The 21,983-nt window shown below is 51.7% G+C and overlaps 10 protein-coding genes across 10 annotated transcripts; 5 read left to right on the top strand and 5 right to left on the bottom strand.

The window, feature by feature from the left end:
* Positions 1-165: 165 nt before the first annotated feature.
* Z519_00506 (uncharacterized protein) lies at positions 166-1,811 on the top strand (the record flags this gene model as incomplete). Its single annotated transcript, XM_016758263.1, has 7 exons — positions 166-687; positions 739-1,057; positions 1,102-1,142; positions 1,192-1,341; positions 1,391-1,510; positions 1,556-1,643; positions 1,693-1,811. The coding sequence occupies 7 exons, from the start codon at positions 166-168 to the stop codon at positions 1,809-1,811; spliced, it is 1,359 nt and encodes a 452-aa protein (XP_016625512.1).
* A 42-nt stretch (positions 1,812-1,853) lies between these two features.
* Z519_00505 (uncharacterized protein) lies at positions 1,854-2,963 on the top strand (the record flags this gene model as incomplete). The annotated part of the gene is made up of 1 exon (XM_016758262.1): positions 1,854-2,963. The coding sequence occupies one exon, from the start codon at positions 1,854-1,856 to the stop codon at positions 2,961-2,963; it is 1,110 nt and encodes a 369-aa protein (XP_016625511.1).
* A 355-nt stretch (positions 2,964-3,318) lies between these two features.
* On the bottom strand, positions 3,319-4,475 carry Z519_00504 (uncharacterized protein; the record flags this gene model as incomplete). The annotated part of the gene is made up of 2 exons (XM_016758261.1): positions 3,319-4,190; positions 4,253-4,475. The coding sequence occupies 2 exons, from the start codon at positions 4,473-4,475 to the stop codon at positions 3,319-3,321; spliced, it is 1,095 nt and encodes a 364-aa protein (XP_016625510.1).
* A 373-nt stretch (positions 4,476-4,848) lies between these two features.
* Z519_00503 (uncharacterized protein) lies at positions 4,849-5,502 on the bottom strand (the record flags this gene model as incomplete). Its single annotated transcript, XM_016758260.1, has 1 exon — positions 4,849-5,502. One exon carries the CDS (start codon positions 5,500-5,502, stop codon positions 4,849-4,851), a length of 654 nt encoding a protein of 217 aa, XP_016625509.1.
* Positions 5,503-6,781: 1,279 nt separating this feature from the next.
* Positions 6,782-9,964, bottom strand: Z519_00502 (uncharacterized protein; the record flags this gene model as incomplete). The annotated part of the gene is made up of 1 exon (XM_016758259.1): positions 6,782-9,964. The coding sequence occupies one exon, from the start codon at positions 9,962-9,964 to the stop codon at positions 6,782-6,784; it is 3,183 nt and encodes a 1,060-aa protein (XP_016625508.1).
* A 726-nt stretch (positions 9,965-10,690) lies between these two features.
* Z519_00501 (methionine aminopeptidase, type I) lies at positions 10,691-12,034 on the bottom strand (the record flags this gene model as incomplete). Its single annotated transcript, XM_016758258.1, has 3 exons — positions 10,691-11,374; positions 11,425-11,817; positions 11,894-12,034. 3 exons carry the CDS (start codon positions 12,032-12,034, stop codon positions 10,691-10,693), a joined length of 1,218 nt encoding a protein of 405 aa, XP_016625507.1.
* Positions 12,035-13,067: 1,033 nt separating this feature from the next.
* Z519_00500 (uncharacterized protein) lies at positions 13,068-13,460 on the bottom strand (the record flags this gene model as incomplete). Its single annotated transcript, XM_016758257.1, has 3 exons — positions 13,068-13,126; positions 13,176-13,239; positions 13,287-13,460. 3 exons carry the CDS (start codon positions 13,458-13,460, stop codon positions 13,068-13,070), a joined length of 297 nt encoding a protein of 98 aa, XP_016625506.1.
* Positions 13,461-13,997: 537 nt separating this feature from the next.
* Positions 13,998-15,007, top strand: Z519_00499 (uncharacterized protein; the record flags this gene model as incomplete). The annotated part of the gene is made up of 2 exons (XM_016758256.1): positions 13,998-14,881; positions 14,935-15,007. The coding sequence occupies 2 exons, from the start codon at positions 13,998-14,000 to the stop codon at positions 15,005-15,007; spliced, it is 957 nt and encodes a 318-aa protein (XP_016625505.1).
* A 643-nt stretch (positions 15,008-15,650) lies between these two features.
* Z519_00498 (isoleucine-tRNA ligase) lies at positions 15,651-18,692 on the top strand (the record flags this gene model as incomplete). Its single annotated transcript, XM_016758255.1, has 1 exon — positions 15,651-18,692. The coding sequence occupies one exon, from the start codon at positions 15,651-15,653 to the stop codon at positions 18,690-18,692; it is 3,042 nt and encodes a 1,013-aa protein (XP_016625504.1).
* Positions 18,693-20,266: 1,574 nt separating this feature from the next.
* On the top strand, positions 20,267-21,425 carry Z519_00497 (uncharacterized protein; the record flags this gene model as incomplete). The annotated part of the gene is made up of 6 exons (XM_016758254.1): positions 20,267-20,397; positions 20,450-20,516; positions 20,575-21,065; positions 21,113-21,200; positions 21,249-21,295; positions 21,344-21,425. 6 exons carry the CDS (start codon positions 20,267-20,269, stop codon positions 21,423-21,425), a joined length of 906 nt encoding a protein of 301 aa, XP_016625503.1.
* Positions 21,426-21,983: the final 558 nt, after the last annotated feature.

The raw sequence follows: 21,983 nt of genomic DNA, 5'->3' as shown, positions 1-21,983 counted from the left end.
GTGAGGGGGAGCGTGCGCGGCAAAGCTTCCTCTTCCAACCACTCCTCACACCCCAACCCGAGCCTGGTCAGGGCCGGTGACAGCAGCCTTCACTTTCACTTCACCCTTTGGCTATTGTTCATCCTCTTGCCATCGTGGCCCGGCGTTAGAGTCAAATCTATGGCTATGGCTTTCGAGCCACAATCGATCTCTACTAGTAGCAGAAACACTACGGCCGCAAGGCGAACAACAACTACTTCAAGGCCACAGACTCGCAGCAGGTCGCGCCCCAGGACTGCGGCAACCTCCACCAGCTACAGTGACAATGAAATCATCTGTGCAGTCAGCGAATCACGCGGTGTATCTCCTACCATTGGCCTCTCCTTTGTTAACGTTTCCACTTCTGAAGCTGTCCTTTGCCAATTTACCGACACTCAAACCTATGCTCGTACATGCCACAAAATCAAAGTCTTTGCTCCCTCTGAAATTATCTACATGAAGACTGCCAACGATTCGAATCTCATTTCGATTGTTGCCGAGAACCTCGAGGTGCAAAGGACTAATATTGCCATGACCGGGATCGAGCGTAAATACTGGTCTGAAACCAGCGGTCACGATTATGTCCATTATCTGGCCTTTCCCGACGATCTGGAATCGTTGAAGTTGTCTATCACAGGAAATTACTTTGCAACATGCTGTTTTTCGGCAGTATGTTCGGCAGTCGACGCCCTATCTTTTACGTCACCCTGACAGGGACAGGCTTTGAAATACATCGATCTGACCATGGAGTTGACATTCGCTCCGCAAACGCTGCGGATTAGGTTCGAGCCTTCGGAAGGGTCGACAATGATAGATCTCTCCACAATGGCTTCCCTTGAACTGATCCAGAATCTCCAGAACGGCCAGTCCCGAGACTGTCTCTTCGGGTTGTTGAACCAGACTTTGACGCCAATGGGCGCTCGCTTCCTTCGAAGCAACGTTCTGCAACCGTCGACCGATGCGGAAAAGATCAGAAAGAGACAGCAAGCTCTCAGCGAACTTACATCGAAGGAAGACATGTTCTTTACAGTCCGATCCGGTACTAGGTTCTTTGAATTAGAAGAACCTGCTAACGGGGAACAGCACTCAAATCTTTTATTGACGCCGATCGTGTGCTAGCCGCGGTTCGTGATTGAAATCCCCCATTGTCCTGTCGAATACTGAGTCGTGCAGCTTGTTATCATTTCAACAAGGCAAGATTTTCATTTCATGGAACAATCAATCAACAATGTTCTCATGCTCAAGATGCTTGTGGATGGCGTCAAACCAATCTGGCAGGCTCTTGCTGGAGCAAGCAGTGAAGAGCTCCAGATGATACGTCAAGTGAGCTAGAATCCTCGCTGCCTAGTTATCTCGACTAATTGACATATAGCTTTGCGATCAAGAGAATTACATGGAAGTGGAAAGTTTGCTCGGACGTTGTCTCAATGCTGACGTGTGCTATTCATCTAAACCACTCGAGCTACGAAACCAGAGGGTCTATGGCATTCAGGTATGTTTTCAAGGGGCTCTTGCCAGTCATGCTAAGAAAGAGGAGGCCGGGGTCAATAGTTTCCTGGACGTCGCTCGTCAGGCATACAAGGAGCTCAACGCAGATGTCTACGATATGTTCAATCAGCTCAAAGGTATGGAGCAGTCTGAGCTTCAAGAACAACATATGATAACCTGTTGTAGAAGAGGGTGAAATTGCCATCGAACTCAAATACGATTCCAACAGACAATACTACCTCCGTTTCCCAGCTAGCGAGATCGAAGACAAATCCATCCCCGAAATATTCATCAATACCTACTAAAGGAACAAATATATCGAATGCCAGACATTAGATCTCATCAAGATGAACCAGAAGCTCAAGGACGCCCATAATGAAGTAATCTGCCTATCCGACGCCACCGTGCAAGAGCTCATCGACCAAGTGCGCCGCACCATTCACCCACTCTTCAAGATCAGTGAGTCCATCGCGATGCTCGACATGCTCGCGAGTTTCGCCCAACTCGTCACGACATCCATCAACGAGTATGTCCAGCCCGAGATCCACTTAGACTCCTTGATGATCAAGTCTGGCCGACACCCCATCCGCGAAAAGGTGCAGCACCAGCTCGACAGATTTGTACCAAACGACGTATACGCCACACCACAAAACCGCTTCCACGTCATCACTGGATGCAACATGAGCGGGAAGTCGACCTACATCCGCTCTGTTGCACTGATGGCCATAATGGCACAGATCGGCTGCTTTGTGCCGGCCGAGTATGCCTCCTTCCCTATCTCGCACGAACTCTTTGCTCGCATCTCCACAGACGACAACATCGAAGCAAACGTCTCCACATTTGCTTCTGAGATGCGTGAAATGGCATTTATATTGCGCAACATGTCTCCGCGCAGCCTGGTCATTGTCGACGAGTTGGGGCGTGGCACCAGCACGGTAGATGGATTGGCGATTGCGATCGCCATTGCCGAAGCACTGATTGAGTCCAAGGCCTATGGCTGGTTCGTGACGCACTTTCGCGATTTGCCGCGCATACTGGCCGATCGCGCTGGCGTCGCGAATCTGCACTTATCAGCGGACATCAGCGAAGATTACTCGAGGATGACCATGCGGTACAAGATTACAGACGGGTACGAGGAGGAAAAGTTCTACGGCTTAGCCCTTGCGAGGGCGATCGGGCTGCCTGACGACGTGGTCGAGGTGGGTACGCGTGTTTCCGAGGCTTTGCATGAGCGTAATGAAGCGAGGAAGAGAAATCCTCGCGCCACGGCGGTGGCCAGAAAGAGGAAGTTGATCCTGAATGTCAGAGAGCAATTGAGCCAAGCAAGGGAGACTGCAGTCACAAGTGAAGTCGGTGCGGAGGCCTTGAGAGATTGGCTAAGGCGGTTGCAGCTGGAGTTTACAGTGAGGATGAGGGCGATTGACGCGGATGCCGAGGCAGCGGTGGGTGCAGATTGAGATCGGGCGAGTGAGTTTGAAGGAAAAGAGGGAAGAGAAGAAGATGACGATGACGATGACGATGATGCTGAAGCAATAGAAGGGCAGAATGAGGACAGTCCAGGGTGATAATGACGCTAGTAACCGAGCAGATCTGTGCCATCATACCACCACTCCCAGCGTATCGAAAAAGGGGCGACGCAGGACGGGAAAATGGATGTAACAAGAAGAATGGGAGCTATCGCAAAGGGGCTGTTCTCCTGTTAGAATCTAGATTCTATGCTGCGATAGGTCTTTCTCATCTGACAATCAGACGTGTCCAGCGGTTCATTGAACACTATAGCATTGAGCCCAAGTTATTGATGCTCGCAGCCCCTCAAAGCGTCCAGATGACAACTCGCCCGTCAACACCACTTGTGCTGAACTTCCTCACGCCCCCCGGACCTCCTTCGAAGGCCCTTATTGTGTTGATCGTGTTCTGATGCGTGGTGCTTAGCTGAGTATCATCCTTGACCTTGCCCTTCAAGTCCATTTGCCGAAACATGTTCAATGCAGACTCCTCTCTCATCGCACCCATACCCGGGCGCTTGTGCATCTCTACGCTGCCGACCAACTCCCAGCCTTGCTCACCGCCTCGAAACCGGAAGCACTCGCAATCATACCCCGCGGTGATGATCTCGGCTTCACCATTCCAGATCAACGAGGTGAAGGGAAGGGTTTGCATCGAGACGTTCAACATAGCCCTAGGCGGCTGGTCCGGTCCACTCGGGTACACGACCGTAATGCTGCTGTCGTGCGCGGCGAACGCCAAGGCGTCACCGCTGGGCGAGAAGGACACGGCGTGAACCCACCCCGCCGCATCGTTTAAATACTCTCCGCACACGGTATTAAAGGGCAATCTCTCCCCCCACACGCTCGGCTCAGGGCGTTCGTCGATGCCCTTGATGAAACCGGAAAAGACCCGGGCATGACTATCCGTAGAGCCAGCCGCCAGAAGAACGCTGTTCGGGTGCCACGCCACTGTAGTGATGGTGCTCCGAATGGGTTTTTTCAAGTGTTTTGAGACCCACCAGTCATTCTCTTCCTCAAAGTAGCAGACTGCGATGACACGGGCACCGGAGCCAACAGCGAACTTCTTCTCCGAAGGTGACCAGCGCACGAAGGTGGCGGCGCGGTTGATACGCAGGAGCACGAGGGTTGGTTTCCATTCGCCGGACGGGGAGGGTTCCCAGACGTAGGCGTTACGGTCTGTCGTCGTAACATGAGGCATCAGTGATATGTATCGAACAGGCGCAGGGAGTCAGATTCACCTTGAGAACAAGTCACGATCATCCCACTGTTGGGGGCGATGTCCACGCCCGTGACCGTCTTGTCGTGGCCCTTCAATTCATCTTTCAGCGTGAACTTGGAGCCGGATCTGTGGTACAGCTCGACATTATTTTCTCGGGCGACGGCAAGAGTTTGGCGGTCAGCAGAGAAGGAGTGGTCGGCGATGGGATGATGGAAGAGATGATGGACTTCTGGACCGGACATTGTGGACTGAGCGATAGGAGTAGCTCTCTACTATCGCCTTGAAGAGGAGGGCTGAAAGAGGAGGGGTTGTGATTGAGTGTTGTGCGAGAGGTACTTGTAGGTTGAATTGGAAGTGGGATAGTGAGGGATGACGCGGAGCGGCTAATTTTCGGCGATGCAGTCATGAACAGCCTTGGGGGTTTGTGAAGTGCGGAGGAGTGTTTGGATCAGTTCAACGGGGGGTATTTTGACTCTATCTTCTATGGTCTGGCATCGAGCCACTGCCTTCTCCACGCATCTCATTTTTTAATCCAGGACCTCCGGTGATTTAGAATGTCCAACTCCGGGGCCATGAAAATGACCATTCGGTCATAACCTATCCAGACGATGCAGTCTAGTAACTCATCTCCTCGGCCAGCTGGCGTTTGAACGACTCGGCATGTTTGGTCAAGGCTCTGCGCCGGATGAAGCTCGTCTTAACAATAAACGAATATCGATACCTCGACCACTCCCATTCCTTGACCTTCCCACCAAATTGTTCATGCATCACCTCCAACACAGTCTCGGCGTACCACCAGCACATTTCTCTCCGAAACTTATAGGCAGGATGCTTTTCCGTCGTCGCAGACAGCACGTAAGCCAGCGCTCGCAAGTCCGGTTTCTTGTTGGGATCATCGAAAGTGACTGACAGGAGTGGCAGCGGGAGCTTATAATGATCGGATGGCGTGTCCCCCGAGGCCCAATTCCAGCCGACGAGGACCCAGTCACCAGTTTCTTCTCGGCCAGCGGCAATACGCGTCTGTTGGCGGCTAACAGAGTCCTCGACAATGAACTGGATGAATTCATGGGAGAACGGGGAGGCGAGAGCCTTGATCCACGTGATTGAGTTGACCTTGAGGTTCTTGAAATCAGAGGGGTCTTGGAGCAGCGTCTCCAACCATTCTTTCGTCGAGAAGCGTTTGAAAGTCTTGAACAAGTCTGGAAGCCCTTGATTTGCAGGGGTGATGAGGGGCTTTTCTTCCCTGGCTTCTTCAGGAGGCTTCGACATTGTCTCGGAGAAAAGTGGCAAGTAGAGCCTTTTGGGGTAACCGGTGTGGGCGACTTCGAAGGAAGATGCATGGTAGAATAGTCGGAACAACAACAAGAAGACGGTATTGAATCGACTAGAGCCGAACCTGTGCCGGGGGAAGAGAAGGCACAGATCAAAATTTCGAGAATGTGGTTTCCCACAACTGCACTGTTGGCGTATACCTCCCAAGAAGCCGCCTCCGGCGATCCACCTCTGTCGCCTGAGATTCCGCGGCCGGCGGATTGCCATCCACGGGTGGGTAAGATGGGCCATTCCTAGTTGTAAAAGAGTGTTGTGCTACTCGCTTGTCTTTGTAGCTCGATAACAGATCTGTAAAGAGAGACATGTTGAAGCAGAAATCAACAGCGCCAAAGCCTGCGGAAGCCCAGGTGGGCGGTATAAGTCGACTGCCCTCGTTGCTGGCGTGCCAGATGGCACGGGATTTTGATACTCAACGTCAGGGGCCTGTTTGGTTCTGACCACTCAGAGCTTCGAACGTAGTCTCGTGCAGTGGCCTCATTCGCTCGCATTTCACGGCGGTCAACATCCCTCTAGAAGTGTGGTTGCTCATAATATTCGAATTCCCTGTTGGTGCAGAGTACCGAGTACAAGGAGATCAGAGGCCTGCAACGTGGCGTGGCGGCTATGTCTCGAGCGCTCTCATCGCAGCCTGCTGTCACGGGATGCAGCTGATGCCATCTAAACGGTCACAGTCTGCTTGCGCTCAGTCATTCTTACAACCCAATCAGCAATCCGTAGCACAGAAACTGGGTCTCTCATGATTTAAAGGTGGCAGAAGTAAGTTCATGCGCATGAATTGGTTCTCGCAAAGTCGTTAGTTTAATAACAGATTGATTTCTCCAAAGGCAGTCAAGGGCAGTAGGAAGAGTTGGCTCACGAAACGCCAAGCCGGAAATGGAAAAACGTCCGTTCCGTAATTATCTCAGCCTTGCACCGTGAGCTCAAGGTGGGCATGTGGCTGTACGGAGTCCATCTCGTCAGCTCTAGAACACTCCGTACGCACAACAATATGCCTCGTATATTATGGAGATTACGACGACCCGAAAGATCCTTGGAACAATCTGGCTTAACATTCAAGCCGGTCAGGGCCTTGTTCCTATGTAACAAGAATTTTCCGCTCCAGAGAAACTCCTTGGGTATCATACTTTTTCCCTGGTCATGCCATCATGGACTTATTTATAATACAGTCTAAACCGTCAAAGCATTGTTAGTCCTCCAACACCAAGCTACCGTATCGCTAAAAACTAGCCATCTCCAACCAAGTGCCCACAAATGCCAGCCTGCCTAGATCAGCACTGCTCTCCCACGTATCTCGATCCTTGCCACTGCCTTTGCTCTTGTCTCTGTCCCCTAAAGCCTTGGTCGTCTCATCTTCAGACACCATTTTGCGTGCAAATTCCGTAAAGCTGAGCTTTCCCGGGCCGCCTCGGCGGTCTGCTTCGTCATCGATCTCATCATGCCGGAGCCAGAGGTAATAAGTTTTGAGAGCCTTCTCTGGATCGTCTTCAAATGGATTTGGAGGTCCAAATTCCGAAAACAAGGGCGGCGCCTGGGGCGGATCCGGGTACACATTTGGAACTGGACTTGCTGGTTCCGATTCGTCAGGCCGAAACTGCGGTAGCGTCGGGTCACGGTAAGAACCGTTTGTTTCAGTGGCAGGACTCTGGGTTACCCTTTGACCGGACAGACCTTGAGAGCCGAACATCAGTCCTATATGATCTTCGGAATCTTGCGGGATTGAGCTTTCATTGCCCAGTTTCGGCACGGAGGCAGCATCAATTATAGCCAACTGCTTCTGCTCCTCTTCCTTCTTTCTCCTCCGTCTTATTTTCTCAATCGCAGTTTCTTCTGCCTCATCGATTGTAATATCCAATTCATCAAGCATTTCCTCGAATTGTTGTCTTTCGTACTCGAAGCGATGTCGATCAACAGCTGTCTGCTTTGCAGCCATGTGCTCGTCTTCCGCGTCCTTGAATAGCACATCAAGCAACTCGTTGAACCCTTGCTGGACAGCTTGGTAGAGGATGTCTTTGCCAATGTCTGCTTCGGCCTGGCCAAGCTCGTAACCGCCCCATCTTTCATTGACAGGAATGCTACGAGACGATGCATTTGAACGCGTCTCATAGTCTCCGTCGATGGCACTATCATCAAAACGAACTTTGGATGAGGATCTTGATGCCATAGATGCTCTCCGAGGACTGGCGTCGTTCCGACCATTCTTTTTGTGTTCCGATAAGTCGTCCTCCTCGTCTGAACTGTCGGGTTCAGTGTAGCCTGGTGGTCTCGTCAAGCCTTCCTCTCGATCAAGATAGAATTGTCTTCGCCGCCATCTTTCCTCAACAGCTCTCGCACGTGAAATTTCCTCTGCTCGGTCCCCTTCGGCATCGAGACGCTGCGACTGGGCAAAGAGGACCCTGGTCCTGTCAACCGGATCTGTTATTTCATCTAGAGGTACCTCTTGTCCAAGTGCCTCGGTAATATCCTGAGGTTCTGGTGTCCGAATTGGGGGCCACGTATATGTCTGCAACGGGGCATCGGGACCAGTAAGTTCTTCCTCGGTCACCTCATCCTGCTCCATGCCCGACTGCATGAAATTGCTTCCTATTGGGAGTAACATCAGCGGCTCATCCTCCGGAGGCTCCTGTCTGAACGATCTGAAGGGGTGGTTCCGGGTCCGACCACCAAGTGCAGCATTTCCGATAGCTCGGGCACGATCTCCGCTCATATCCCCATCAGGTTGCAGGACGCCACTTGTGCCGTTCGAAAGTTGCAGATCTCCATCCGCTTGACGTTCCTTACCCTGGCCTGTTCGAGATTCGTGGCCGTAAAGAGTGCCTCCGCCAAAAGCAGCACTGATGGGCTGGCTACCATGGACGACTTCTCGGATCTCTTCTTCGTTATACCCAAAATCTTCTTGGGTGTTGATCATTTCCCGACTCAGCTCTTTGCTCAATGCGTAATACGCTCGGAACATACGAAGAAAGTCCTTGCGATCAACGTATCCATCTGAATCCAAATCGTAACCCTCGAAAATGCGTTTCAGCCTCGCATATCGGCTCTTGTCCTGCAGGCGCGCAAGGCCGCGTATGTATTCGTCGAAGGTAATTAGGCCATTTTGATCCGTGTCATAGAACGCAAAGATTCGATCGTATATCAAATTCGCCGGCGAAGGTTTGTCTCCGGTTGAAGGGATGAAGTATGCATCAAATCCCTTCCGATCAATAGCACACCCCAAACCAGTCGGATCTGCGGGAAAGTAATGGCCAGCAAGACATTTGAATTGCTCATAAAGTGCATCCATCTCGGTGCGCTCCATTCTGGTCTCTTCAAGCAATGGCTTAGACACACTCGTTGGCAGAGAAGAGAGAAATGCGCTGGGGGTGCCGGGATACCACTCAGGCGTGACCTGCTTAATGTTTCCGCGCGATGGTGCCGGGATGCGGATCTTGTAAAAGACATGACCTTTCCCATGTGAAGAGCTAGCCTCGCAGCTTTCGCAGAGATCCATATCAAAACAATTTGCGCAATGATAGCGAATGCCTCGAATGGGATGTATACCGCAGCTGTTACACTCGACACCACGGTGGATATAGCCTTCTCGTCGTGCCTGCTCGCCAGCGATATGGTAAAGGAGATCAAGCATGTTTTGGCTTCCTTCGGGATCCTCCCCGTTGTTACCTGATGAAATGTCGCTATGCGCATCGTCGGGATCCGCCAACGCCTGGAGCGCCTCGCGAGGAGCCAAGCCACCATGATCCATGGCGCCATCGGTCTGTATAGGGGGAATTCTGCCACTGGGACTGGGGCTAGCAGGAAATGATGGGGTCCATTCAGGGGCGTAAATGAGCGTTCCCTCGTCATGTGCTTTCGCTATTTGGAAGACACTCTCTGGAGCAACTCCAAGGCGCTCCATGGCCTGTGCGAGCATCCAAACATCATCCCCGATGATATAACCCTCTGGATATTCCTCCAGCAGAAAGTTCTGGACAAAGGTGCCGTGGAGATGCCAGAGGATGACCTCTTGTCGATCGGGTAGCAGCTGCGGCGGGGACTGCAGGAGGTAGTCGTTGATAGAGCTCAAGTTACACGGGATTAGCGTCAAATCCACTCCTTGTGTCTGCTCTGGTGTAGAAAAGAACCATTTGTTCTCGTATTCTCCGTATCCTTGTCTGTTTGCATTTCGCAGTTCCAGATGTTCGAGTGCTCGCTCAGTTGGATCGTGATCGAGGCTCGTTTGTTCGAAGCCACGACGCCAGCGCCTTCTATTCCTCGGTCTGCGAATGGCATTGCTGCGGTGGAGAGAGGAGGGTTCTCTTCGGGAGCGCTTCGCATATTGCGTGTAGGTATAATAGGCCGCAGTGAGGGCGACGGCCCCAGCTAAGGCCAGGAATAAAGGCTTCCGATAATTCTGATCCGACATGTTGATGTCATGGTCAAAGTGCGTCTAAGCAAAGAGAAGGCAGGTTTGGAAGAATTGACCGAGGGCTGCAGCTTGCAACTGCGCAGTTCCATGTGCCAGATTGTGATGGGCAAGGATGGGCCAAGTGACATCGAAATATTGAGTGGCGAGTGTGGCAAGTGCCGCCCAGAGCCAAGCTGTGGCTCGTGGGGTTCATCTCGTCAAACCCCTGTTTTGCCCAGCCTCGTCACACGGGTCCGTACCCTGTAGTCCTGGCTCGTGATTAATTGTACATGATGGATCCATGTGAGAGGATGTATACATGAGTCTTCGATGACCGCAGCTATCACCGTAGCCTTTCATAGTCACACCGAGGTAAGGTGTACAGAAATGGCAATATCCCGCATCCTGTCTCGCTCGGCAAAACAGAGAACAGGAATAGCATTCTAGCTAACACTCGTGTGGACATCAGAAAAAAGATACTCTACCAGACATGTCTCTCCAACAGCTGTTTTTCCTAGGTCAGGCGACAGATGTTCTGCAATCTGGAGGCTCTAGATCTGTTTTTGTGTTCTTGCACGCCACCGAGGATGTCATGGAACCTATGAACATCCACCTGGTTGTTGAAGTCTCTGGGCATCCTTGACTGTCTCGGGACCTGTATCATGAGCACCGACCGTATTTGACTCCGCACCAAGTCGTCGAAACAGTAGCGCATTCCCCCACTACCAGTCTCAACTGGTAGCGTCAAGCCGCCGCTGCATCCCCAGTAACTTCTCCATTCGTCGCTTCGGAACCTGGCGTAGGGACTGGACCACCTGGCGAATCTGGTAACCGGGCAGTCAGGACCTCGACTCCATCCTCCGTGACCAATAATGTATGCTCAAACTGGGCAGAGCGACTTCCGTCACTCGTGACCGCGGTCCAGTCATCCGGCCATGTCTTGTCCTTGTAACTGCCCAAGCAGATCATCGGCTCGATCGTAAAGGTCATGCCCGCCTTGCATTTCCCAACCGCCTTGTTCTTCGCATAGTGCGGCACATTTGGAGCGCAGTGGAACAGGGAGTTGATGCCGTGGCCACAATAGGTCTTGACTACACTGAGATTTTGGCTTTTGGCGTGTTTCTCGATGATGTCTCCGAAGTCGCCGATTTTGACGCCAGGTTTGACGTGCTCAATGGCCTTTTCCAGACATTGGCGTGTGGTTTCTACAAGGCGGACGTTGTCTGGATCAGCTTTGGCCTTGTCGCCAATATAGTATGTCTCGTTCAGATCGCCGTGATAACCTTCGTGATAAAGCGTGACGTCAATGTTAAGGATGTCGCCATCTTGGAGAACTCGCTGGTCGGGAATGCCGTGACAGATGACTTCGTTCGGGGATGTGCAGACGGATTTCGGGAAGTGGTTGTAGTTCAGTGGCGAGGGGTATGACTATACATAAGTGTCAGCCTGTGTCGGACAGTCGGTAGGGCCTAACCCACGTTGCGCTCTATGCAAGCATTGTGAACAATCTCATCAATGTGATCTGTCGTCACTCCGGGCTTTGCAGCAGCAGCAGCGATATCAAGCACTTCTCTAGCTAGTCTGCAGACCTTGCGCATGCCCGCGATGCCCTTTTCGTCAAGGATCTGGACGTTATTTTTGCGAACATATGGGTATCTGGGTATTCCATCCTGCGACCATTCCGGGTGCGGTATTGACTTTGGAATCTCCCGCTTCGGAGACAAAGGATATACAGGCCTCAAAGGACCGGTAAATGGGTAGGTAGGAAATGGGTTAAAGTGACCGCTTTCTGGATCAACCTTAGCCACAACCTTTGGGGGAATGAAATTTCGGAAAGGGTTCGTACTTTTGTGGAGGACTTTGTGTTCGGCCTGGCAGGAAAATCAGCAACCTCTATTCTTTTCATAGGTCATAGTCTTTCTTACAAAAGACCAGAGGTCAGCCTACCCAACTCCGCTTGAAGCAGTCTTGTGAGCAGAAGAAACTGTCAACGCCCATCTCTTTGCACTTGGGACACTGTAGGGATGATGCATCATTTTCGCAATTTAGACCGGGGCATTTCCGAGGCTGTGTAGCCGCTTGATCCATCTTGACGCTGCTAACTTTGAGATCTGTCCCCTGCTCTTCTCAATGTGCGAGAGACTCGGCTCAGAGAGGGATTTTCAAAAAGGAACCCAACGCAAGCGCTGGAAAAGATGCGGCTGGTTGGGGGTCAAAGGACAGTTTCTCCTTTGATGTGTCAAGGGGTGGCTTTCCAGGAAATAGTTTGTTTGGAGAACCGGGATTAGGTAGATGTGTTGACAGAACATTTCATGTGATCCAAGTTTGCGGAGTGACAAACTCACGACCGCGAGGTGGAAGGCCAAGCACCACAGCGGCTAGTAGTAACAAGGTAACCGAGCCTGCGGCTAATTAGGCCTATCGGTGCCTAGGCTTCGGGAAACAGACGGGACAGAATCCTTGCTGCTTTTAGAACAATACTAATCTTAATGTCGAGATCCTTCAGTTGACATCTGCAACAACAGAGCTGCGGCTCCCTTACGGGTGGCTTGGGCTAGACGAGATGCGCGGCAAGCTCAAGCGGGTGCCGTCGCGCCTGAAATCCTCTTCTGAGCACATATTAGAATAAAGAAAGCCGAATTCAGTGCTTCTGCAAGAGTCATACTAAATGTAACAATAGAGAGGTAACGCGACAGACACGGGCGCCTTTTCTAGCTCGCCAGTATCGAATTATTGAATACCGTCTCAAGGTCGCCTGCCGTTTGCTGTGACAGAAGACCCAGCCACGAAGGGAGGTCTGCTCTGTGCAAGCAAATCGAGGTCGTCGGTGTGGATTAACTTGACCTGTTACCTTGACAAGACAGTCCTTCCGCTTGTCGTCGAGCACATTTTATGCCCATCCCATGATCGGCGGGTTGTGTTTGCGGTCAACAAGGACACAGGCTCCGGTTCTGTAGGAGCTTTTAAGGCTCGACTCAAGTAAAATACTTTGGCGCGACTGAAGCGTCCTAACGTGTGTTGCGCCGAGAGAGCAGTTCAGTGTTGAGATAATGATGTTCCATTCAACCATCAAATACCCGTCTCGTTTCGAAGAGGGCATCTTTGGAATCGGTTGTTGCGTTCATGTCGTCTCTGCCGTCGTCGCCGCCTGTTGACCATTGCCGTCCTTCCATTCGAATTCTGCGAGGATTAGCATTTGGAGTGTGTTAGCAGGTTGACCAGTGCTTACTCTGACGGCACATTGGGCAGAGACCCTTTGCAGACTCTTGTTGTATCCAGGTCAACAAACAGTGCTGTCCAGGTGAGCTGGATTTTGAAAGCTATAGATCGGCCGACATACCATGTGGAATGAGTGACCGCATTTCCCCATGAGAAGGGTGCATTCGTCACCAGGAAACTTGCACGCAGGACAAGTGCCGTCAAACTGCACTCTGCAGATGCCACAGACCTCGTCCTCGGGCATGTCCCATCGCCATGTGGCCACAGCGTGCCATGTCTTGATCTTGACCTTCATGGCGGGTTGAGTTTCGGCGCGCGTCTGAAGGTAATGGTCTGTTTCAGGGTGATATGTAGGTGCCCAGTAGTATTGTGCAGGACTGCGTCTAGGGAGTTAAGCGCAATATTTGTGTAGCGATTATCCCATCAATCCGGGGCTTGTCACATGCTTGTCGCAAGGAGAGTGTCGCGTCAAAATTCTCCTGTCCGCCGACGCGGGTCTTGGGTTTTCTGGCTTCGGGTCGAGAAGGCCCACATTAAGCTACTACGTCAGATGCGGAGTAGCAAAGGAAAAGCTCGGAGCTTAGATATGAAACCATCCAGCAACGACTCAGGCTTGTTACTCATGCTCATTATCTCTCTCTCTACTCGGTACAGTCTACTCTGTCCTCTTCCCTGCTCACCGACATGGTCCAATTTCCAGTTGGCCCTCACGCAAGGATGATATGATCCATAGACCCCGAACAGAATGACCGCGTCGTTAGGCTCCCTGCCTCTTTGGCGGTGCGGACTTCGTCGCACTCGGTATCCAGGTCATCTCCATCGCATGTCCATCATGCGGCCCCGTGGCTTCTCCTCCTACCTTGTCACACCCAAAGAGCTTGACGAAGCTCTCAAGAAGAATGCTCCTACTGCCATATCTACGGCGCCTAAAGTCATCCCCATCTGTGCCGCTTGGTTCATGCCCAACGATCCCGAGAAGAGGACTGGTCTCCAGGTTTTTCTTGAGAAGAGAATACCCACTGCTCGTTTCTTCGACATTGATGAGATAAAAGACCAAGAATCGGAATGGCCACACATGCTCCCAACCTGCGATTCTTTTGCCGACGCAATGTCCAAGATGGGAGTCAGACGGGAGGATGAAGTGGTCGTTTACGACACTGAAGAGCTTGGGCTGTTCTCTGCTCCACGCGTGGCATGGACAATGCGGGTCTACGGTCACCCCAAAGTCAACGTCCTCAACAACTTCCGTCTCTGGGTGAAGGAAGGTTACCCTATCGAGACTGGCCCTCCAGAGGTTCCCAACATCACCAAATATCCGATCCCGGCGTACAATACGGACATGGTGGTGAAATTTGCAGAGATGAAAACAATAGGCTACGACTATGGAAAGGAGGGCGCAGAAGACATTCAAATACTTGACGCTCGGTCCAAAGGGAGATGGGAGGGTACCGAACCAGAACCCAGACCCGGGATCAGAAGTGGACACATGCCTGGGTCAACTAGCCTACCCTTCCAGGAATTGCTGGATCCTGAGACGAAGACGATGCTTCCTCCAGAGGAGTTAAAAAAGGTTTTTGAGAGCAAGAAACTCAACCCCAAAACACCGTTCATCACCACTTGCGGCACTGGTGTGACCGCAGCCATCATCGAGGCCGCTCTCAAGGAAGCCGACTACGGCTCAGAGCAAGATCGGAGACTGTACGATGGCAGTTGGACGTACGTGTCGTAGAAAACTATTGACCCCAAGTATATCTGCTAACTTCGATCAGGGAATGGGCCTCGAGGGTATCTCCGACCAGCGGTCTGATTCAATCGAAAGCATCGAGTTCAGAGAAATCATGATCAAGACCCGATTGTCTTTCATGTCTGCAAGGGGAAATCCAAGGGGGTGCATTGTGGTGGCATTACTTTTAGCGAGGGCGTTTGGTGTTGGATTCTGCATTCGATCCGCCGGGTGTGGTCCGAGTCTAAGCATCTTCCTTGTGTTGTTGAACTGTGTGATGTTATTGCCGAGCTCTCAATCTCTCTTTCTCAATCCAAAGCACGTTGCGATATACCTGCAGAATCGTTCGGGGTCCGCTATCTACCCAAGCGTGATTGAAATGAGCAGCCCGATTCAAAAGCTGAAAAAGCCGCCGTGTAGCGAGATGAGATTACTCAAGAACGACCAATGATGCACAAAACTTTTGTGTAGTCTCAAGAGATGGATGCAAAGTCAAGAGATTGTGAGCATTGCATAGTTGCCGCGGGCTGGACTGCACTCCGTGAGAATATACTCCACCCTGTTTCCGGCTGCGCATCTTCATGCCAATGATCCCAACCGCGTTTTCGTGCTAGGCACTGGTTTCTATCGAGCTGCCCTCCAAAGGACTAGATTGTCTCGTCCCTTCCATCAGTCCTTCGTCCCGAGTTGTTTTGCAGACCCGCGGGTGGCTGGTTGCGCTTTTATCACGGTCCTGGTTTGTTGGTATGGTATCTAAGTGATATGCCAGCACCTTTGAAAGATGCAGCCAAACATCTGAAGAGCACTCTGCATCTTCCCTCTTCGACGTTTCCGCCACGACCAAGGCCCTCCGACCTTGCCAAATATCTTCCGAGATGTTCAGATGACCTTTATTCCTGGCAGCGCCAGGAACGGCCTGCCTCGGACACCTTTACCCTCCATGATGGGCCGCCCTATGCGAATGGAGACCTCCATGTTGGACATGCTCTCAACAAGATCATCAAGGATATTATCTGTCGCTCCAGGCTTGCTGAAGGCCGAAGGGTGGACTATGTACCCGGCTGGGACTGTCATGGCCTGCCAATTGAGCTGAAAGCTTTGGAAAAGCACGGCTGGGAGCGAGGACAAGGTGTCGATCCCGTCTCGATACGAAATGCCGCAAGAAAGTTTGCATACAAGACTGTGGAAAAGCAGATGGCCGGTTTCCGATCCTGGGCTGTGATGGGCGACTGGGCCAATCATTGGAAGACAATGCAAAAAGATTTTGAGCTGCGGCAGTTGAGTGTGTTCCAAGCCATGGCTCAGTATGGGTTGATATTCCGCAAGCATAAACCTGTCTATTGGTCTCCCTCCTCGGGGACTGCTCTCGCGGAGGCCGAGTTGGAGTATCGCGATGACCATGTCTCTACTGCAGCCTTGGTCAAGTTCCGCTTGGACAAGGTTGAACGCGTCACTGATGGCCCTGTTCATGCGCTGATTTGGACCACCACGCCTTGGACTCTTCCAGCAAACCAAGCAATCGCAGTCAACACATCCTTATCGTACTGTCTGGTCAAGTCAGACACTCATGGAACGCTGCTCGTGGCCCAGTCGAGGTTGAAGTACCTTCAAGAGTGCATTGGCGAGAGCGTGGAAGTCGTCATGGAGACCTTCCCTCTGGATCTGCTCTTGCAGAGCACCTACTCTGGCCTGCAGCAATTTGGGAGAGAAGCAGCAAACCGGCCTATCGTCCATGCAGACTTTGTTTCTGCAGACAGTGGTACGGGTCTCGTGCACTGCGCTCCAGGCCATGGTATGGAGGATTACGACGCTTTACAGCCCTTGATCAAAGCCTCTGTTGTGTCCGTCAAAGCCCCTGTTGACAATCTTGGGCGCTTTGACGATACAGCGTCACCCGAAGATCCCGGTCTCCTCGCTGGACGAGACGTGTTTAAAAAAGGCAACGACACCATTCTCCAACTTCTGCGCGCTAATGACCTTCTTGTCCACCAGCACAGTTACATGCATAAATATCCCATTGACTGGCGGACCAAAGAGCCAGTCATCATCCGTGCGACCGCCCAATGGTTTGCGGACGTTTCCAAGATCAGAAACGACGCCCTCGATTCTCTTGACGCTGTTACGTTTCTTCCGGAGACGGGCAAAGCACGCTTGCGGAGCTTTGTTGAGAACCGGAGTGAGTGGTGTATCTCCAGGCAGAGGGCATGGGGCGTTCCGATTCCAGCCATTTACCACAAGAACTCGGGCGAAGCAATCCTCACATCCCACAGTATCGAGCACATCATCAAGACCGTCAACGAGCGCGGGATTGATGCTTGGTGGTCTGATGCTCAAGATGACAGCGGTTGGATTGTTCCAGGATTGCCAGGGAGCGCTTCAGACTACGTTCGAGGCACTGATACGATGGATGTTTGGTTTGACAGTGGAACAAGCTGGACCTTGATGCTCAAGGAAGATCTTGCATCTGGCGGCTCTCGGTCACAACCAACGCCAGTGGCGGATGTCTATGTCGAAGGCACTGATCAGCATAGAGGGTGGTTTCAGTCAAGCTTACTCACGAATATTGCGTACCAGAAATCTCTCCAATCAACCTCTGATTCCGGGTCTCTTTCGTCACATCCAGTACACGCTCCATTCCGCATTTTAGCAACCCATGGCTTCACTTTAGACGCCGAAGGCAAGAAGATGAGCAAATCGCTAGGCAACGTGATTGCCCCCAACCAAATCATGTCGGGGTTCGGGGCTGCTGTGAAACAAACAAAGCAGAAGCGCGAAGTTCATCCGCTTGGGCCAGACGCCTTGAGGTTGTGGGTTGCGTCCAGTGAGTGGACAAAGGACGTGGTGATCAGCGAGAAGGTTGTGTCGTCGGTCCACAATATGCTCGACAAGTACCGCCTGACCTTGAAGATGCTGCTAGGCATGCTGGCGGATTTCGACCCTCAGATGGCTGTCCCGTACGAGCGCATGTCTCGGTTGGATCAAGTAGCAATGCACCACCTTCATCTGACCTTCACGTCTGTGCGCAAAGCCTACGCAGACATGGAATTCCACAAAGCCTCGGGCTCTATATACCGATGGGTGGCGACTGATCTCTCGAGCTTCTACTTTGAGGCCATCAAGGATGTACTGTACTGCGATATGCCTATGACCTCGAGGCGCTTGAGTGCGCAGACTGCACTCCATCACATTCTATGTCAACTCCAGCACATGCTTGGGCCAATTACACCGTTGCTGGTCGAAGAAAGCTGGGATCATAGCCCAGAAAGATACAAGAAGACGGTCGAGCACCCGTTGAGACGAATATGGTCTCATCTGCCAGAGGAGTGGCACGACCAGTCACTCGAGACTTTGTTGCCATATATCTCGTCTATCAACTCGAGCGTCAAGGCGGCACAAGAGACAGCACGAACGCAGAAACTCATGGGTCAGTCGCTCGCGTCGGATGTTTCGATATATTTGCAGAAGAGGATTGACCTTTCAAGCATCCCGAAAGATACTTGGAAGGAACTCCTGGTTGTGTCATCTGTCGAGATTATCCCAACAGAAGCGGGCGAAACAACTCAACCAGATGCGAACACAGAACCTCGCCCGGACTGGTCATTCTCAAGTGATGTCATCTCGCCTGAAGGCGAGCAAATAGGGACGGTGATTGTCAAGAGTCCTCATGGTTTAAAATGCGACCGCTGCTGGAGATATGTGGTTGAACCGCAGGAACAGACGACGAAGCCAGAAGCAAACGAGGCTCTCATACTTTGTGACCGGTGTACCCATGCCGTTACACAATCTCAGACAGGAAGGCTATAGATGTGCAAGTTATCGGGGCAGATATCCACTCACCAACCACTGTACCAATAATCCAATCAATCTTGAATTGCTCCGCCAGATGCTCCCCCTTCACATCGCCGTGCTAAGACAAGTACGTACAGAGAAGTGCGCAGAAGACGGTAAATGCAAGCACCACCTCAGATGGACACTTTTTTTAATTGGCGTGGGGGAGACTTGACAAGTCGAAGCACGAGATCGCCATCATGCAGGTTGTTCGTGTTCTGGTCCGATCCCAGCGCCCATTCTGGGGGAATTTATTTGCTGGGTGCTGGCTGGGAGTGACAAGGGGGTGTCATGGGATCTTGCGAGACTTGTAAGCCGGCTAGAGCTTGACGTGCAGCGCCATCAACGCCGCACCTGCTGGGGCCGCTCATTGGTGGACGTTCAATGCCTCCTTGTTTGCGGGGTAGAGACATGGTTGCGGGCTGTCTGAATGACTAAGAGGAACTCGGGTTGGGACATCGAGGACATGTCGAACACGGCACCAACGGCTCCGGCACCAACCAGGTCGTCTGGAGATTTGATATTAATTTGGAGACAAAAGAAGAGTAGGTACAAAATGATGATGTCGAGTCACATTGTCGACATGGCAGTGGCAGCAGTTTTACAGTAGACGTACCAAACTTGGTCACGGAGCTCCTCAAACATGGACCATCATCCCATCGACGTCATCAACTACCAGCGGATCCATCAGAGGCACCCACAACGTCTCCTCGACGCTTCCTCGTCCAACAAGGAAGTGCCGCAAGTTTCCGGCAGCTTTCAATGCACGCCGTATTATCTTTCTCACACAACCTCCAGCTAAGCCTCTGGGTTCAAGGGGCTCGATGGAGCAATGGCATGATGTTGCCAGCCTCTCGTGCTGCAACTTTTGCTCACCGTTGGATGCCAGAAGCCTGTGCGGCATGTCATTGGCGGCGGGTGGAGCCGCAGCTAGAGAGCTCTAGGGTTCCAAGTATGGCTAGTCCGGCCAAGTGCCAGGGTGCCTTGGGTGTCCTACCGAGTACTACTGCTGCTAGAGGTACGCCTGGTGAGTCTACCCCGCAACACCTGCACAACTCAGTTGCACACAATGTCCTCACTGACCACCTCATTCCCTCACTCACTCACTCCACAGTTCAATCAGGGCATCAAACTTCTGGACCCCATGTGGTCACACGGCAGCTTGTCCTCCTCACAGAGTCCAGCTGTGGTGGTATGACACTAAAAACAAAGATGTCGCCCCGCTTCCAATGAGTGCTGCTGGGCAGTGGGCGGCAAGGTACCTTTTCGTCATTGATGCTTCCTTTCTCACCATTCCATCACTTTGCTTTGCATCCACCAATCCCTACCCCCTGCTCCCCCAGCTGCGCCTGGACACAGCATCCTTTTGACGTCTTTGACTGCTGCCTTGAAAAATCAAATCTTGTCTTTCCATCTCTCATCTCACCAACGTTTCTCAAAAGCAATTGTAGTCTTCGGGTCTCTCTTCGACTTTCTTCACATTCACTGCCAGCCTCACAGTTTGGCACTCCAGCATACCCTTCAGTAACGCTACATCTGCCGCCAGCAATATGATTGTCCATCCAGACATGCTGAAGACCACCGCCGCTACGGCTTCCACTTCGGTGGCTCCCATCCCGACCGTCATCCCGACTCCTCCCACCTACGTCGAGGCCGGTGATGTGGGCAAGAGAACTCTGTGGTATGGTCCAATCTCACTCTTAGGGGGATTTGCATTGTTCACACTCTTCCAGGGTTGTCGTTGTGCTCATGGCCATTTCGTCCATTGCCCTCTATGCCATGGCTTTCCGTGTCACAGTGGTGAGTCTCCCTGTCCGTCACTTCAACTTCAGATCTAGTCTAACAAGCATGGACGCAGCAAAAACGGCTCTTCCACATCTTGACCTCTTTCATCACCACTGTTGCCTTCCTGTCCTACTTTGCTATGGCTACGGGTGACGGCACCACATTTATCTCATACACTATTACCGAACAGCACAAGAAAATCCCAGACACCCATCGAGAGTACCAACGTGAAGTCTACTGGGCAAGATATGTGGACTGGACCATCACAACCCCTCTCCTGCTTCTGGACCTCGCCCTCCTTGCCGGTCTCAGTGGTGCCAATATCCTGGTCGCCGTCTTTGCCGATGTCGTCATGATTCTGTGCGGACTATTCGCGGCCTTTGGCCAGGCCCACGACAGCAAGAAATGGGGCTGGTTTGTCTGGGCTTGCATTGCCTTCCTCGTCATTGTCTATCAACTTGCTGTTAACGGTCGTGAGGCCGTTGCCAACAAGGACAGCAAGACCAAGGCTTTCTATGCTTCAATTGCGGGGTACACCTTGATTATTTGGGTCCTCTACCCAATGTGAGTCTACCACCGCTATGTCATAACCACATACTTACAAATGACAGTGTCTGGGGTCTTGCTGAGGGTGGCCACGTCATTAATGTCAACTCTGAGATCATCGCTTATGCGGTCCTCGATATTCTTGCCAAGCCAGTGAGTTCTCTCGACTTCTTTCCCGAGGCACTCGCTAATGTACAACAGGTCTTCGGTTTTTGGCTTCTCTTCACCCACGACAGCATGTCAAGCACGTATGTTTAATTCACAAGTTGAGTTCGGAACATTGCTAATCGATGTAGATCTCCTTCACTTGAAGGTTTCTGGTCTCAAGGCTTTGGTAGCCAAGGAACTCTCCGAGTTGGTGATGACAGTGAAGCCTAAAAGCACGTGCTGACTTGGTCAGGTCGGCGAAGAGGACTAAACGTAACACCGACCAGGTCCTTTCTGGATTCACCTCAATGCCTGAAATTGGAACGCGAATTTGAACAAATCGATATGAATGGAGACGAATGGAGATGAATGGAATTTCATTGAGGAAGGACGGAGAATAGCGGAGGAGAACGGGAGCCGTAATGAATATTGCTGCATTTAATTACTGGTTCACACTGACGAACGAGACGCAAACGACTTTCTTTCTCTGGGCTGGCTTATATCACTAGGCGCAGCATTTCCGAGCTCACAGTGAATGCTCGATGGACGCATTTGTACAGTAACACCTCTCTTTCTGGCATGACTAAAAGCTGGGGTCAAAGGCCACATGATACAAATGACAATTTAATGCAAAACACATGGAAACCTGATTGTTGAACATTGGTCGGGTTTAGCTGAGAAGTCATCTGCTGATCTTTCCTCTGCGACTCGGCGACATCAACCATCACAACCTAACTGCGCCCTCAACATCTTGAACCGGACCATCGGACGCAATTGGAGCGCCAAAAT

Source organism: Cladophialophora bantiana (genome assembly GCF_000835475.1).
Source record: "Cladophialophora bantiana CBS 173.52 unplaced genomic scaffold supercont1.1, whole genome shotgun sequence".
In the NCBI taxonomy this organism is placed as follows: Eukaryota; Fungi; Ascomycota; class Eurotiomycetes; order Chaetothyriales; family Herpotrichiellaceae; genus Cladophialophora; species Cladophialophora bantiana.
The sequence above is the reverse complement of the archived record's forward strand: the minus strand, read 5'-3'. Positions and strand labels throughout refer to the sequence as shown.